At 47.4% G+C, this 15890-nt stretch overlaps 2 protein-coding genes across 9 annotated transcripts in view; one reads left to right on the top strand and one right to left on the bottom strand.

Moving 5' to 3' along the window:
* USP28 (ubiquitin specific peptidase 28) overlaps positions 1 to 14490 on the bottom strand; it is a 66069-nt gene extending 51579 nt beyond the window's left edge. For 7 of the 8 annotated variants that reach the window (XM_038536118.1, XM_038536122.1, XM_038536124.1 and 4 more), the window contains exon 1: positions 12490 to 12636. In XM_038536118.1, the coding sequence (XP_038392046.1) occupies positions 12490 to 12546 (57 nt within the window). In that variant the 5' untranslated portion in view covers positions 12547 to 12636. Of the gene's footprint in view, positions 1 to 12489; positions 12637 to 14376 lie in introns of those variants that run through there. The other variant, XM_038536120.1, reaches the window with a different exon arrangement.
* The window catches only part of HTR3B (5-hydroxytryptamine receptor 3B), a 54401-nt gene continuing 51371 nt past the window's right edge, over positions 12861 to 15890 (top strand). The window contains exon 1 of the mRNA XM_038536128.1: positions 12861 to 13254. Coding sequence (XP_038392056.1) covers positions 13173 to 13254 — 82 coding nt within the window. The 5' untranslated portion in view covers positions 12861 to 13172. The remainder of the gene's footprint in view (positions 13255 to 15890) is intronic.

Here is a 15890-nt window from a genome sequence, read left to right as displayed (position 1 = left end):
CATGACCCGAGCTGAAGGCAGACACTCAACCGACTTCCCCAGGCACCCCAGAACTGAAGTTTTCTTAGAGCAAAGAGAATAATTCATCTCACAAAAGCAGTGAGCAGGACTACTCACATAACAAAAACATTACAGCATCGAGTTTTATAACAAACACCAACTACAACTAAAATCAAATTCTTTGATCAGATGAGGCAAATTTGTGAGATTACTAATTAAGAGTTTTATCTCTAAAACACCAAGTTTAGGGACTCCTGGGTGGCGCAGCGGTTTGGCGCCTGCCTTTGGCCCAGGGCGTGATCCTGGAGTCCCAGGATCGAATCCCACGTCGGGCTCCCAGTGCATGGAGCCTGCTTCTCCCTCTGCCTGTGTCTCTGCCTCTCTCTCTCTCTCTCTCTCTCTCTCTGTGTGTGTGACTATCATAAATAAATAAAAATTTAAAAAAAAATAAAAAATAAAATACCAAGTTTAGCATCATGATGAGGAGCTTTATAGACTATTCCATACCTTCAAATGGAGATACTACTATCATTCGGACATCACATTTCCTGACCTTAATTGTCTATTCTCCCAAAGACATTTCTAAATTTGAAACTTAGCAAACTGATAAATGTTCTTTTACTCCAAAGAGTACCTAAGTTCCTTGTGAGTCTGCCCAATAGAATTCCCTCCAAAATTAAAGATCTGTTCTTCCAATTTTAAAACGAAATTTAAGTAGCCAAGGAAAGCAAAAAGAACAGTTTTAGGAATCAAAGACACTATATAGCAGCAACTCCAGAAATCTAGTCTGCGTATCAGACTGCCCTACTGATTCTTCCACCTCCCACAAAATAAGGACCAGCCATGGAAGCTCTCATGTTGTTTTCCTTTTAGCAACAAATCCATGTTTATTCCAACAACTCCAATTTACTCACAACACGCCAGAAGGCTAGGACTCTCTAAAAATGGCAGACAGCAGTTTTTGGTGGGTAAAAACTAAACCCCCAGAAATAAGGCTACTTGATAACTTACTTCAATGATGTGAAAAGTAGGTACATGGTGAAAAGGACTGTTTCAGTTCATCAACTGACCCAAAGTTTTCAAAAAGCATTAAAAGCTTTTAAGAAGGGGGCCCCTGGCTGGCTCAGTCGCTGGAGCTCTTGATTTTGGCTCAGGTCGTGATCTCAGGGTTGTTGAGATCCAGCCCTGCGACCAGCGTGAAGCCTGCAAAAGATTCTTTCTCTGCCCTTCCCTTGCTTGTGGTCTCTCTCTCTCTCTAAAATAAATTAATTAAAAATAAAAAATGTGGGGGCCCTGGGTGGTTCAGTGGTTGAGTGTCTGCCTTTGGCTCAGGTTGTGATCCCAGGGTCCCGGGATCAAGTCCCACATCACGCTTCCTGGAGGGAGCCTGCTTCTCCCTCTGCCTATGTCTCTGCCTCCGTGTCTCTCATGAATAATTAAATAAAATCTTTAAAAAATTAAAATTTAAAAACTTTAAAAATTAAAAATTTTAAAACAGCTTTTAAGATGTTGCCGCTCTTATATGGCAAAGAAGGGGCTGACACTAGAATTAAATGCCAGGAAAAAAAAGGAACTAATTGTTTCTCATCTCTTTTTTTCGAATGCACTAAACAAATCCAATAGCACAAAAGGATATACAGCGAAAAGGAACTTCTGTCTCCTGTCCATCCTAGCCCCACTTCCCAGGAGTAACCACTATCAATAGTTTCTGATATATCTTTCTAGAAGTGGCCCCCCTGCACATGAATATATCTTTTCATACTGGACATCGTGTCCTGCAACTTGCTTTTTTCATGCTGTTGAACATATTAAAGCAATACTTTTTCATTTCTTTGAATACATGCTCCAGCCAACTATAAGAAATGAAGCTGCGAAGTTTTTACAGTAAGGACATATGCAATGCATCTTCACAAATCAAAGAAAATACCACTTTTAGCAATATACCGCAAAGGTTGAGAAACTAGCAAAACAAGGGTAAAGATATAGGAATCAAATTTACATGCTTATAGTGTCACAAATCTAACACCAAGATTAAAAGTTATTATTAGGTAGGACTCGGAGTGCAGTTTCTATTTGTGATAAACAGGAGGGACGTGAGAGGGTGATGTGAGAATGGGTTAGGAAAGGCTCTAAAAGTAGCAGTTTGGCCTTGATCTGATGAACAATGGAAAATCATCACATGACCCTGGATAGCGCAGAAATATGAGGGAAAATGATGGTGCTTTAAGAGGATTGATCTCGCGCACCTGAACATCTAGTTCAAAGACAGATAAAAACTAGGGAAAGAAAGTTCAAGCATGAGAAGACAACGAATAAACAGGTGTGAGATAAGGAGGATGCTGGGAGGAGAAATGAAAAGGTAGGACACCTACGGGAACATCTCAGAGAATGGAGAAATAAAGTTTTAGTCAAATATTTGAAACTGGATGCCTGAGAGAAAGCTGCTGGCAATGACATAAGAAGGCGCCAGTGGGAAAACCAACCAGTATAATACACCACACTACCAAGATGAAGGGTCAAAACACCTGATCACCTTGACAGATGTAGGAAAAGCATTTGACAAAATTCAACACGTTCTCATGATAAAAGCCATCAGAAAACTAAGGACAGAAGAGAATTTCCTTAATATGACAAAGGATCTTTATTAAAACAAAAACAAAAAATTAAAACTCACAGATAACATCACACTCAACAGTGAAAGACCAAACGCCAGCCCCCTGAAATCAGGAACAAGACAAGGATGCCCACTGTTAGCAATGCTATTCAACAGCATACTGGAAATCCTGGCCAGAGCAATTAGGCAAGTAAAAGGTATCAGAATTGGAAAAGAAATAGTAAAATTATATCTATTCATAGATGACAGGATATATAAAACCCCAAAGAATCCACAGGAGTTACTAGAGCTGATAAACACATTCAGCAAAGTTAATAAAAGATCAATAGGTGAAAATCAATGGTTTCCATACGGCAGCAATGAGCAATCTGAAAAGGAAATTAGAAAAACAATTCCATTTATAATAGTATTTGGAAAAAGATAAAATACCTAGTAATAAATTTTATCAAACAGGTGAAAGACTTGTACTCTGAAAAGTGGGAACCACTGTAAAAAAAAGTTAAAGGAAACCTAAATAAATGGAAAGATATTCAGGCTGATGGACCAGAAGACTGGATTAGTCAAGGTTCTACAGAAAAAAGAAGAGGGTGTGTGTGTGTGTGTGTGTGTGTGTAAAGGAACCCTGTATTCCTAGTTTCTGTTGGGGTGGGGGGGGGAGTTATTTATTTAATTTAAAGACTTTATTTTCTCAAGACACACACACACACACACACAAGCAGAGGGAGAAGCAGGTTCCCTGTGGGGACCTGATGAGGGACTCAATCCCAGGACCCCGGGATAATGACCTGAGCCAAAGGCAGAAGCTCAACCACTGAGCCATCCAGGTGCCCCAAGAAGTCATTTATTATAAGGAACTGGCTCTTGCAATTATGGAGGCTGATTAAGTCCGAGGATCTTCAGTTGGCAAGCTGTAAACCCAAGAGAGCTGGAGATGTAGTTCCAGTCTAAGGGCAGAAGGCCAATGGCCCAGTTGAACAGTCAGGTAGGTGACATTCCCTCTTACTCAGCCTTTTTTGTTCTATTTAGGTTTTTAAGTGATTGGATGAGGCCTACAAACATTAGGGAGGGCAATCTGCTTTACTCAGTCTACAGTTCAAATGTTATCTTATTTAAAAGCACCCTCACAGACACACCTCGAATAACATTTGACCAAATATCTGGGTACCTTGGTTCCCAGTCAGGTTGATACCCAAAATTAATGATCGCAGAAAACTTATTATTAGGATAGCGATATTACCCAAAGTAATCTACAAATTCAATGCAATCTCTGTCAAAATTCTAACAGCCATTTCTGGAGAAATGGAAAAGCTCAAATTCACAAGGAATTTCAATGGGCCCTGACTAGCCAAAACAATATTGATGAAGAACAAAGTCAGAGCACTCACATGTTTAGATTTCAAAAGTTATTAAAAAGCTACAGTAATTGGCACCTGGTGGCTCAGTTGGTTGAGCACCGGCCTTTAGCTCAGGTCAAGATCCAAAGGTCCTGGGATGGAGCCCCACATCAGGCTCCCTGCTCAGCAGGGGGCCTGCTTCTCCCTCTCCCTTCCCACCAATGCTCTCTCTCACTCTCTCAATAAAATCCTTAAAAAAAAAAAAAAAAAAGCCACAGTAATCTGCCAATTTAACACTGCACAAGACATAGACATCAATGAATTAGAATAGAGAATTTAGAAAAACCTACATCTATGGTCTGGTAAGGGTGCCAAGATCATTTGATGGGGAAAAAATAGTCTCATCAAAAAATGATAGGGCAAGTAGACATTCACATGCAAAAGAATCAAGTTGGGGCAGCCTGGGTGGCTCACTGGTTTAGCGCCACCATTGGCCCAGGGCGTCATCCTGGAGACCAGGAATCAAGTCCCATGTCAGGCTCCCTTCATGGAGCCTGCTTCTCTCCCTTTGCCTGTGTCTCTACCTTTCTCTCTCTCTCTCTCTCTCGCTTTGTCTCTCACGAATAAATAAATAAAATCTTAAAAAAAAAAAATCAGGTTGGACGCCTACCTCCACAATACACAGAACCTAACTCAAAATGGATCAGCAACCCAAGTATGCGAGCTAAAACAAGCCTCTTAAAAGAAAACAAAGAGGCAAATCTTCATGATCTTGGATTTGGCAATGGATTCTTAGATATGGCACCAAAAGCACGAACAGAAAAAAATAGGTAAGCAGGACTTCACCACAATTAAAAAGTTTTGTGCATCAAACAACATTATCAAGAAAATGAAATAACCACCCACAGGATGGGAGAAAATATTTCCAGACCATAAATCTGATAAAGGTCTAATATCCAGATTATATTACAACTCAACAATTCAAACAACCAAACACATGCAATTCAAAAATGGGCAAAGGACCTGAACAGACATTTCTCCAAAGAAGATGCCAATAAGCATATGAAAAGATGCTCAACATGAGCCATTTGGAAAATGCACATCAAAATTACAATGAGATGCCCCTTCACATACGAGGATAGCTGTTACAAAACAAAACAAAACAAAAATGGAAAATAACAAGTGTGTGGAGAGGATGGAGGTGGAGAAATCAAAACCCTTGTGCATTGCTGGTGGGAATGTAAAATGGTACACCTGCTGTGGAAAACAATTTGGCAGTTCCCCAAAAAGTTAAAGACAGAATTACCATATGACCCAGCAATTCTACTTCTAGGAATACACCCAAAAGAGCTGGAAACAGGTACTCAAATGTTTGTACACACATGTTCACAGCAGCACTAATCATAAGAGCCAAAAGTTGGATACAACTCAAACGTCCACCAAAGGAAAAATGGATAAAATGTAGTAAATACACAGATTGTAGTATTATTCAGACATTATAAGGAATGAAGTACTGATAGATGCTACAACATGCGTGAAACTTGAAAACATTATACTAAGTAAAAGAGCAAGACACAAAAGGTCACGTATCATATGACTCCATTTATGTGGGATATCGAGAATAAGTAAATGGGTGGATATGGGTTTTGAAAATGTTTTTAGAACTACAGAGAGGTCACAGTATTGTGAATATGTATATTAAATGTCACTGGACAGTACACTTTAAAATAGTTAATTTGGGGGGCAGCCACAGTGGCGCAGCGGTTTGGTGCCGCCTGCAGCCTGGGATGTGATCCTGGAAACCCGGGATCGAGTCCCACATGGGGTTCCCTGCGTGGAGCCTGCTTCTCCTTCTGCCTGTGTCTCTGCCTCTCTCCCTCTGTGTCTATGAATAAATAAATAAAATTTTTAAAAAATTCTCTTTTTCCCAGGATGTCTGGGTGATTCTGTTGGCTAAGTGACCAATTCTTGGTTTTGGCTCAGGGCATAATCTCAGGGTTGTGAGATCAAGTCCTGTGGCAGGCTCTGTGCTCAGTGTGGAGTCCGCTCGAGATTCTCTCTCCCTCCTACCCACCCATGTGCATGCTCGCTCAGTCTCACAGTCTCTAAAACAAATACATAAATCTTAAATAGAAAAAAAAAAGATTGTCTCTTTCCCTCTCCCTGCACCTCCCACCAACTTCTATTCTCTTAAAGAAAATTTTTTTTTAAATTAAAGACTTTAGATTACGTGAATTTCACTTCAATTGAATGAAATCAAGAGAGATCTGTCCTTGCACAGGCACACACACACCAAAAATGAAAGAGGACAGCAGGGAAGTACTAACTTGGACAAGAATATTACAGAGAAAACATTTGTTTGGGATAACTCCAGTTTAAACTGACCACCAACCATCATATAGCATGCTGCCAGCACTTAGTCATACAGATTTTTTAAAGATTTATTTATTTACTTGAGAGAGACAGCGTGAGAACAGAAGGAGGGGCAGAGGGGAAGGGAGAGAGAGAATCCTCAAGCAGACTCCCCAAGGAGCACAGAGCCTGAAGCAAGGCTCAAACCCAGGACCCTGATATTATGATCTGAGCGGAAACCCAGTTGGATGCTTCACTGAGCCACCCAGGTGCCCCTATTCCCGGAGATCTTTGATTTGGCTTTATCTGTCTGGTATTTTGACCTCCATTTTTATGTAGAAAGCCCAGATAGTGGGGCTAGCGCTACATACACCAGATCCTAACACACATTAGCCTCTGTGGACATCTCAGCTTTCCAGGGTATCAATGTCCACATCTGGAAAATAAAGTACACTATAAGCTGTGACGGCCCTGGTACCACCATCAAACGAAGTAATGCGTACAGGATTTGTTAGTAAAATGAAAAAAACATAGAAATGTCAAATATTGTGACCTGCCTGTCCCACAGAACCCGCCTAGAGATTGGGAGGGGACTACCTGCGCTTTGGTTTTGGTGAGATCACTTACTAGCTGTACAACATAGCAACTTCTACTTCCTCCTACTAAATCTTACTTTACAAGGTTGCTCTGTGGATTCAATGAGAACATACCCTAAAGCATGTCATCCCTCCGTCCAGTGACAGTTGAAAAGTTTGGTTTTAGAAAGGCATGTGTTTCCAGGTAGAATGTGGTAGAGTGGTTTGAAGTCCCAGTCCGGCTACTTACCATTTAACCTTGAGTAAGTAAGCCACATTTCCCATCTGCAATACGAAGGCTAACAGACTGGTTTCAAATCTCACAATAGGCCTTTACAAGCTATATTAGGAGCCGAGTCTGAGTATCCTCATCGGTAATAAGACATAATAATTTATAACTTGCAGTTTTTGTAAATACACAAAACACACCAAGAAGTGCTTAGGGCCATAACTGGCATATGGCAGATACTATTATGACAAGTATATATTTCCATGCCTGTGACAAAAGTCACTATGCAGCACATGGTTATTACCAAGGATGCGGATACACAAGCAGAACTATTTAATAAGCATTTGCAAAGAGAGGGGGAGAAGTCACTTGCAAGCTGGGATTACCCATGCAGATTGGGAAGAAGTTAATAAAAGGAAAGCTAATAGGTTAGCCCTTAAATGAGAAGCAAGGTAGAAGAGGTCCTGGAACTGAAGCCTTAGGCCAGAATTTTGCCTTAGGTTATGAGATCAACACTAAATCAACTCCCTAAACCCATTACTATGTTTGTAAGATGAAGACAATAAACTCAGACATCTTTTCCAGGGCTAATTTTCCTAAGAAAGTTGTAAAAATGATGTAGCCGTTTGGAAGTGAGGGCAAATGACAGTATATCTGTGATAAGACTGTGGCAAATGATTAAAAAAATACACGCTAGAAGTTTTTAGGAAAAAAGCAAAACAACTGATAGTAGGAGTAAAGTCAAACGCCAAAATAACCACCAGCCAAACAGTGGAAGTGAGGAATCATCACATACAAAAGCATGAGAATGAGGCTCCAATTGATACTTGAATAACCGAGGTGGAATGGGCAAAAGAACTACTTCTGTAATGCCACAGATTTCACCAGAGGGTGATTAGTCACTGGTCACCTCCGAGAGATCCCTTTCGTTCCCAAGAGACAAATACTAAAAGCCTACTACTGGCAAGGCTCTCCTTGGGTGGCCTGGGGAATGCTGATCCCATAAAAACAGTCATTGCCCTACAATCTAACCTTCTGCTGCCTGGTCAGCCTCTCTGCAGGCCTCTGGGCAATCAGCCCTTTTCTCCCTGGAGCCTGGACAGGTCCCCACAGGCACCTCCTAACTGGGTTCCTGCCACCACGGCTGCTGCCACCACAAGCTTTGCGGTGCAATCTGGGAATCAATTTGCCTTGGTCTGGGGGCTGTGCTTCCTCTCTTAGCCAAGAGCTAATCTTGCAAGGGTCTGTGTTTTCTGAGTTTTCCACAGTGACTTGAAATCAAAATGTGACTGAGAAAACATGTAAAAAAAGAAACAGGTGGACTGAGAAACTCTGGGACACAGGGCCATAGATGAATAGAAAATGGGAATTCTGCACAACAGGACAGAGCTTCTCCAAGTTATCACCCAGGGATGCTACCAAAAGGTAAGCCTCGATGCAAGCAGTCTAGAGTGGAGGCCCCAACAGTGGTGTGCTGATTTGTGGAGCCTCCTGATTTCCTTGGTATAAATATTTCCACCGTGATGATTTCAAGCTACCAACATGAGGTCGCTGGACACAGAGTTGGGAAGAGATGAACCCATTCAGCTGGAAAGACAGTGCAAGCTGGCTCTCGCACACGCAAATCTCTATCATTTCCAAACTCCTGGGTGATGCAGGTGCTGCTGGTCCACAGACGGTATTTTGAACAACAAGAGAATAGAAGACAATGAAGGTGTCTGGCACTTAAGCTAGAATAAAGTTAATGTGAGATAATTTAGAAGAGCAGGGAGAGACATCACCTAGATCAGGGTTTCTCAAGCTCAGCATTACTGACATTTTGGGCCAGATAACTCTTTGTTTTGCACATTCTGCACATCACAGAATGTTTGGCAGCATTCCTGGCTTCCACCTACTGAGGTCAGTAGCATCCTCCTCCAGCAGTCACAATCAAAAAGCTCTCCAGACACCACAGATCTAGATTCATCTCTAAGAAATGAGGAAGGGGAGGGTTTGTTTACCTCTTACACGAGAAAAAGAGATACTGAAGAGGAAAAACAAAAAGCAAAAAATATATAAGATACCTCCTTATAAAAACAAAACCCTCCACTCATCTCTTTGGACAGTAGCAGGCTCAGCCAAGTAGAAAAGCAGCTATATGTTTAGGAAAAATGCAGAGAAGATTCAAAGTTTAAAACATCAGGAGAGTTCTGGAGGGTAAAAGGTTCTGACCTATGACAACAGGCTCATTGACTAAAAAGTAGGATCAAGGCTACACTGGTCTATCAGAATTGCTTGAGTTCAATCCTGGCTGTACCATTTATTAGGTGGGTGATCTTGGGCAAATTATTTAGCAAATATAAGCCTTCCTGTATGAAAACTTCATGAAGGAAAAAAAAAAAAAAAACTTCAAGAAGGGCAGCCCGGGTGGCTCAGCAGTTTAGCGCCTGCCTTCAGCTCAGGGCCTGATCCTGGAGACCGGGGATCGAGTCCCACATCAGGCTCCCTGCATGGAGCCTGCTTCTTTCTCTGCCTCTCTGTGTGTGTCCCTCATGAATAAATAAATAAAATATTAAAAAAAAAACAAACAAGAAAACTTCATGGAGTTGTTTTAAGTACTGAGACAGTATATGTTAAGCGCTGAGCACAGAGTCTGGCACACAGTACATGCTCAATTAGCATTAGCTCCTACTATTACCAGCATCATTATCTTCCTTAAAAAAACATCTGCTTCACTTGGCCACTGCTTAAATTTCTTCAATGAAATATAACACATGGAAAGATCTTGCCTGGTGAGGCGGTACTTGTCAATGCTTTTTATAAATATTGTACTCATTGTGTGAGCAGAGACTGTAGCTGAAGAGGCCTTAAAATTGTGAAAGCCAACCAAGACTGACTGATGTTCCAAAAATCACAACTAATGAGACAAGGTAAACGTGAATGAAAAGCCAATAAGTCAAGAGAAAGCAAAAAAGACATTAAATTTTTACTGAAACTGGCAGGTTTTCATAGGGCTCCAGTTAGTGGTAAGGAGCATGTGATGAATCCTAGTACAGCTGCCAGGGATGACAGGTTTATAAGAACCAACCTGACTTCAAGTTGTTTATCCTACAAAACCAGTAAATGGTGCTGCTGGTTTTTATCTAAGTCAAGAACTGATTAAAACACAGAAATCTGGGAACGCCTTGGGTGGCTCAGCGGTTTAGCACTGCCTTCGGCCCAGGGCCTGATCCTGGAGACCAGGGATCGAGTCCCATGTTGGGGCTCCCTGCATGGAGCCTGATTCTCCCTCTGCCTGTGTCTCTGCCCCTAACCCCTCTCTGTGTGTCTCTCATGAATAAATAAATAAATTTTAAAACAACAACAACAACAACACAGAAACCTGTCTGGAAGAAATCTCTGTAGATATTGGAGTATCAGTCTGCAGTACGCGGTATTTAGCAATATCACAAAGTATTCTCTTTCAGACTCTAGTACATACTGAGAACATATTCCAAAGGTGCTGCATTTTTCTCACTAAAATTCTTGGGAGGCTATAAAGGGTTGCCTGTCCCGTGGACAACTGACCAATAAGGGAGGAGAAGCATTCTAGGTTTTAAATAGCTTGTGAGTGTCAGGGGAGGATAGCTCCTCTCAACTAGAACAATTAAAGATGCTTTAAGGGAAACGCAGAGTGCTTTTCAGAGAATCCCAAACGGAGTCCATTCTAACATGAAACTCCTCAAGATGAGGAAGTTATTAAAACCTTTCCTCTAAGATGTGAAAGGTACTTTCCCTAAATGAGATTCCTTCAACCTAGCCTGCTCATTTCAAGCATTTTCATTAGCAAAAACAAAAGGGGCAAACATTATCAAGCATTCCAAGCTTATCATCTGTCTCTATGGGGCGAATCACTGGAAAGAACAGTGAATGTCATCACTCTGCAGGTGGCCAGGAGTCAGGGGTGCTCCAGCCAGCCACAGCCAACCGAGTTCCAAGTTTTCCCAAAATAGCTATGACTTACATACAAGTGCTCATCAAACACCTCACATACAGACTCTCAGAGTGCTGAGAGAGGGGTCACTACTTAAACTGTGGCAGAGGTAAACGAAGATGCCCGTTGATGAACAGGCACATGGCTGCGGACAAATTTAAATATGACCTACCCTCCCTTAAAATAGCCTCTTCTCTAAATCAACACAACTGTCTCAAAACTCAAAGATTTTCCCCACCTGTTTCCAAGTCACTGTCCTAAAAAAACAAATAGAAATGATCTGTGAAACCGGGGGAAAACCCTGCCTCAGATCCCAATAGGTATCTGGGGACTCTTAACAATAGCATCTCCGTTAGAAATCAGAAGCACGTGAAGTACCATCCATGTTACTTTCATTTTGGAGCCCAGGACCTGGAGGAGATTATAAAAGGAAATGTGTGCGCTCCTCCACCCCCGGGGTCTCCCGTGTGCAGGAGAAGAATAAACAGGCACAAAAGGTTCCCCACGTGGAGGTGTCTGACAGCTTTGCCTTGTAAATTTTTTTTTTTTTTTTTACGAAATTTCCTCCTTTCCAGACTCTGGCTGGAATACTTGGCACAGGTCTCCCATTCGGTCTCGAAAAAGCACAGCAGTTGTGGGGGGGGGGGGGGGGGTGAGGAGGTGGTGCTAAGTTGTAACTTTTCCAAAGTAACGTTAGAAGACGTTCTCAAATGGCTCACTGCACCAAGCTTCTACACGCGGCATTATCAGCCTTTTGATTTTTCTGAGCCCAGAAATCCTTGTATTGATTTCGATCTTCCTAGATGATAGGAACAAGAAGGCATTTATGAGAATACCTTCTATTCATCGCTCTGTCCCTCCCTCCCTCCCTAAGACTCCACTGATGAATGCACGGGGGGGCGGGGGGGGGGGAGCGACTCTCAAGTTTACTTAAAAAGAAAAAGAAAAAGCGAAGAAAGAAGAGGCCGGGGTGGTGGGGCCAGGGAAGGCAGGGAGTGGCGACCGGGACCCCCGCTCTTTCGCAAGGTGTTGGCCCATCCCGGCTGCAAGTCGGCTCGCTTCGGTCGGCTTCCGACACTTCAAACAGCCACAAAGGGGACCCCGGACTGCACGCCGCACTCCCCGGCCAGCCGCCCCCCTCGGAAGCTCCCCGCCCAGGTCGGGGCCCAGGGGCGCCCCCCAAGCATCGCCGCCGCGCACAGCCCCACGTCCCGCCCCGCGGAGCCGGCTCTCCAAAGCCCCTAGGCTTCCCGGCCCCGGAGCCCCGCGAGGACCTCAGACCCCCGCCCGGCGCCCTCCGCCGCCCCCGCCCCGCCCCGCCGGCCGCCCCGGCGCCCTCCGCCGCCCCCGCCTGCCCCGCGGCCCGCGGCCCCCGCCCCCGCCCCCCGCCCCTCCCGGGACCCCGGCCCCCCGCCCGCCGCCGCCGGGCCCACCGAGCCGTGTCGGTCGGCGGCTCCGGCCGCGTCGTCCTGCTGCAGCTCCGCAGTCATGGCCGAGGCGCCCCTCCGCGGGTCATCCGGCTCCCGCCGCCGCCGCCGCCAGCCCAGCCTCGCAGGAGGGGGAGGAGGAGGCGGAGGCGGAGGCGGAGGCGGAGGCGGAGGCAAAGGAGGAGGAAGCCCCGCCCCCGCCCCGCTCGGGCCCCGCCCCCCGAGCGCGCCCGACGCCCGCCCCACAAGCCCCGCCCCCGGCCTGCGCGCGCACCCACGGCGCGCGGCCCCGGCCCGAGCGGCTGAGCGTGCTCCCGCGCACGCCGGGCGCTGACCCCGCGCGGGCCACGTGACCCCGGCCCCGCCCGCGCCCGCCCCGTGCGCAGGGCTCCAGCGTGGGTGTCCGCGCCCCCGGCCCCGGTTCTGCCGCGGGGCTCGCGGCCTTGGAGGGCGGCGCCGTAACGCGGATTCAGAGCTCGGGGCGCCCCCGCCCCCGCAGCCGCCACACCTGAGACCGCGTTGTCAACAACTGGGCGGAAACGCGGGCTACTGGCCGTGAACCACGTTTATTCCCGTGTATCACGGCGACAGGCGGTGGCACCTCGGCCTCGGCTGCCCCAAACGTGTGCGGCGGGGCGAGACCCCCTTCCTGCGCGGGCCCCTGGCGGCGTCCTGGGCGGGCATCGGAGATGGAGGACGGCCGTTCCCGTGCTCCTGGCGTCGCGGTCGCTGCGGCTGTGGCGGCCCCCGCCGGGGCTTCCGAGTCCGCAGGTGAGCGCCGGCCCCCCCCCGCCGGGGCTTCCGAGTCCGCAGGTGAGCGCCGGCCCCCCCCCGCCGGGGCTTCCGAGTCCGCAGGTGAGCACCGCCCCCCCCCCCCCCGCCGGGGCTTCCGAGTCCGCAGGTGAGCGCCGGCCCCCCCCCCCGCCGGGGCTTCCGAGTCCGCAGGTGAGCATCGGCCCCCGCCCCGGGCTTCCGAGTCCGCAGGTGAGCACCGCCCCCCTCCCCCCCGCCGGGGCTTCCGAGTCCGCAGGTGAGCGCCGGCCCCCCCCCGCCGGGGCTTCCGAGTCCGCAGGTGAGCATCGGCCCCCGCCCGGGTCTTCCGAGTCCGCAGGTGAGCACCGGCCCCCCCCGCCGGGGCTTCCGAGTCCGCAGGTGAGCACCGGCCCCCCCCCCCCCCCCGCCGGGGCTTCCGAGTCCGCAGGTGAGCACCGGCCCCCGCGCCGGGGCTTCCGAGTCCGCAGGTGAGCACCGCCCCCCCCCCCCCCCCCCCCGCCGGGGCTTCCGAGTCCGCAGGTGAGCATCGGCCCCCGCCCCGGGCTTCCGAGTCCGCAGGTGAGCACCGCCCCCCTCCCCCCCGCCGGGGCTTCCGAGTCCGCAGGTGAGCACCGCCCCCCCCCCCCCCCCCCCCCGCCGGGGCTTCCGAGTCCGCAGGTGAGCATCGGCCCCCGCCCCGGGCTTCCGAGTCCGCAGGTGAGCACCGCCCCCCTCCCCCCCGCCGGGGCTTCCGAGTCCGCAGGTGAGCGCCGGCCCCCCCCCGCCGGGGCTTCCGAGTCCGCAGGTGAGCATCGGCCCCCGCCCGGGTCTTCCGAGTCCGCAGGTGAGCACCGGCCCCCCCCGCCGGGGCTTCCGAGTCCGCAGGTGAGCACCCCCCCCCCCCCCCGCCGGGGCTTCCGAGTCCGCAGGTGAGCACCCCCCCCCCCCCCCCCCGCCGGGGCTTCCGAGTCCGCAGGTGAGCACCGGCCCCCGCGCCGGGGCTTCCGAGTCCGCAGGTGAGCACCCCCCCCCCCCCCCCCGCCGGGGCTTCCGAGTCTGCAGGTGAGCGCGGCTAAGGCGCGAGCACGCGGTACGGCGCAGCTGCAGCCCCCCGGGAGCAGGCCCGCCTGCTCGTCCTACCTGGACGCGCACAGGTGCCCCTTTCCCTGGCAGGTAAACCGGCAGAGGGATCAGAATCTAACGCAGTCACCGGGCAGACTGTGCGTGCGTGGATGGTTGCAGGACTTTCATGTTTATGTCTTGGCCTCCCCACCCCACCCATGAATAATCAAAAGCTGTGCTTGGCCTCAACTCAGGGGTCATTGCAAAACAAGTTGATTTCTCAGCCTGGTTTATTCACAGCACTGCATACCTCTAAATGACTGGAAAGCTCTATTTCTGTACGTCTTTGCCATGTCTCTGGGGCAACTCCTGTTTGTCTTTGCACATTCATCGTAGGAAGCCGCCGATTTAATGTGAGCAAATGGAAGTGGAAACTTATAACTTATTCATGAAAATTTCCTTAAAAGACCCACCAGAGACCTCCTGTATTCCTGAAAGAGCTATATACAGGCCATTTGGTAAATAAAGGTCTCTGAATTTTGGTTAAGCGTCTCTCTGCTATGTGGTTCTAAACAGAAGTCCAGATCTAATAAATTTTATATAATCACTTTGAGGACTCTAGATCTGATAAATCCTCTTAGCCTCCTGGGATTTAACTACCCCCTGATCTTGGACAGGGTAATCAGCTAGAGACACCCCGTTCTACCAGAGTATTTGATGAACAGTCTAAGTCAGTGCTTGGCCATCAGTCAGTGAGTTTCATGGCGATCAAATGTCAAAAGTAGACATCATGGAACATGTGCCGTCACCACAGAAAATCCCGGCTCACGCCTTCTTACAACGCACACGTGAAGGCTCCAGAATAATTACATCATTAGTTGATAATCATTTCAAGAGTGTTTGGGGGAAAAATGAGCAATACCAAGTAATTGACATATTTTAAAAAGGGAATCGTTTTCCAGGTATTTCCCTAAAGGAGAAACTGAATTTTTTTTCTTTTTCTGGAAATCTTCGGTCCCCATGCCAAGTTACTTTTTCTGAGTCAATGAATTTATAGTTCTGCTTTTGACTTACCTCAAAGCCAGAATATAGTTTGTATTATAATAAAATGATCCCGTTTCGATGTTACTGAATACTTGTGTGGGATAAATGAGAATGAAGAGTAAGTGAGGAAGAGAATAAAGGGGCAGAAGGATATGTCTACTTCTGTTTCTTCTCTGCCTCTCTGTGTAACTGGTGCTTGCCACTGGCTTTGAAGGAACTGGATCTGAAGGCTGGGGCTGACAGTCAGGTACGACTCTTCTTTGCACTATGGATTCCTTTCTAGGAAAGACTGAGTCAGAAATAGCCTTACTGGCAAGTTTCTTATCAGTTGGGAAAATGGCCTTTCTCACTAATTTTGCAAAGAGTATGAATATTTGTTATAGCCCCTGAATTAAACAATTAGATGATATGCAAGATTAAATTATAGGCATTAAGAAAGTGTTCCAGAAATGCCTCCCTTTGGCTACTTGAAAAGTAAATGCATTTCTAGCCTTCCTGAAATGTAGTGTAGGCAAATGTAGTTTATAGGATCAAAACTTTCAGGGATC

Source organism: Canis lupus, chromosome 5, assembly GCF_011100685.1.
Source record: "Canis lupus familiaris isolate Mischka breed German Shepherd chromosome 5, alternate assembly UU_Cfam_GSD_1.0, whole genome shotgun sequence".
NCBI classification, from domain to species: domain Eukaryota; kingdom Metazoa; phylum Chordata; class Mammalia; order Carnivora; family Canidae; genus Canis; species Canis lupus.
The sequence above is the reverse complement of the archived record's forward strand: the minus strand, read 5'-3'. Positions and strand labels throughout refer to the sequence as shown.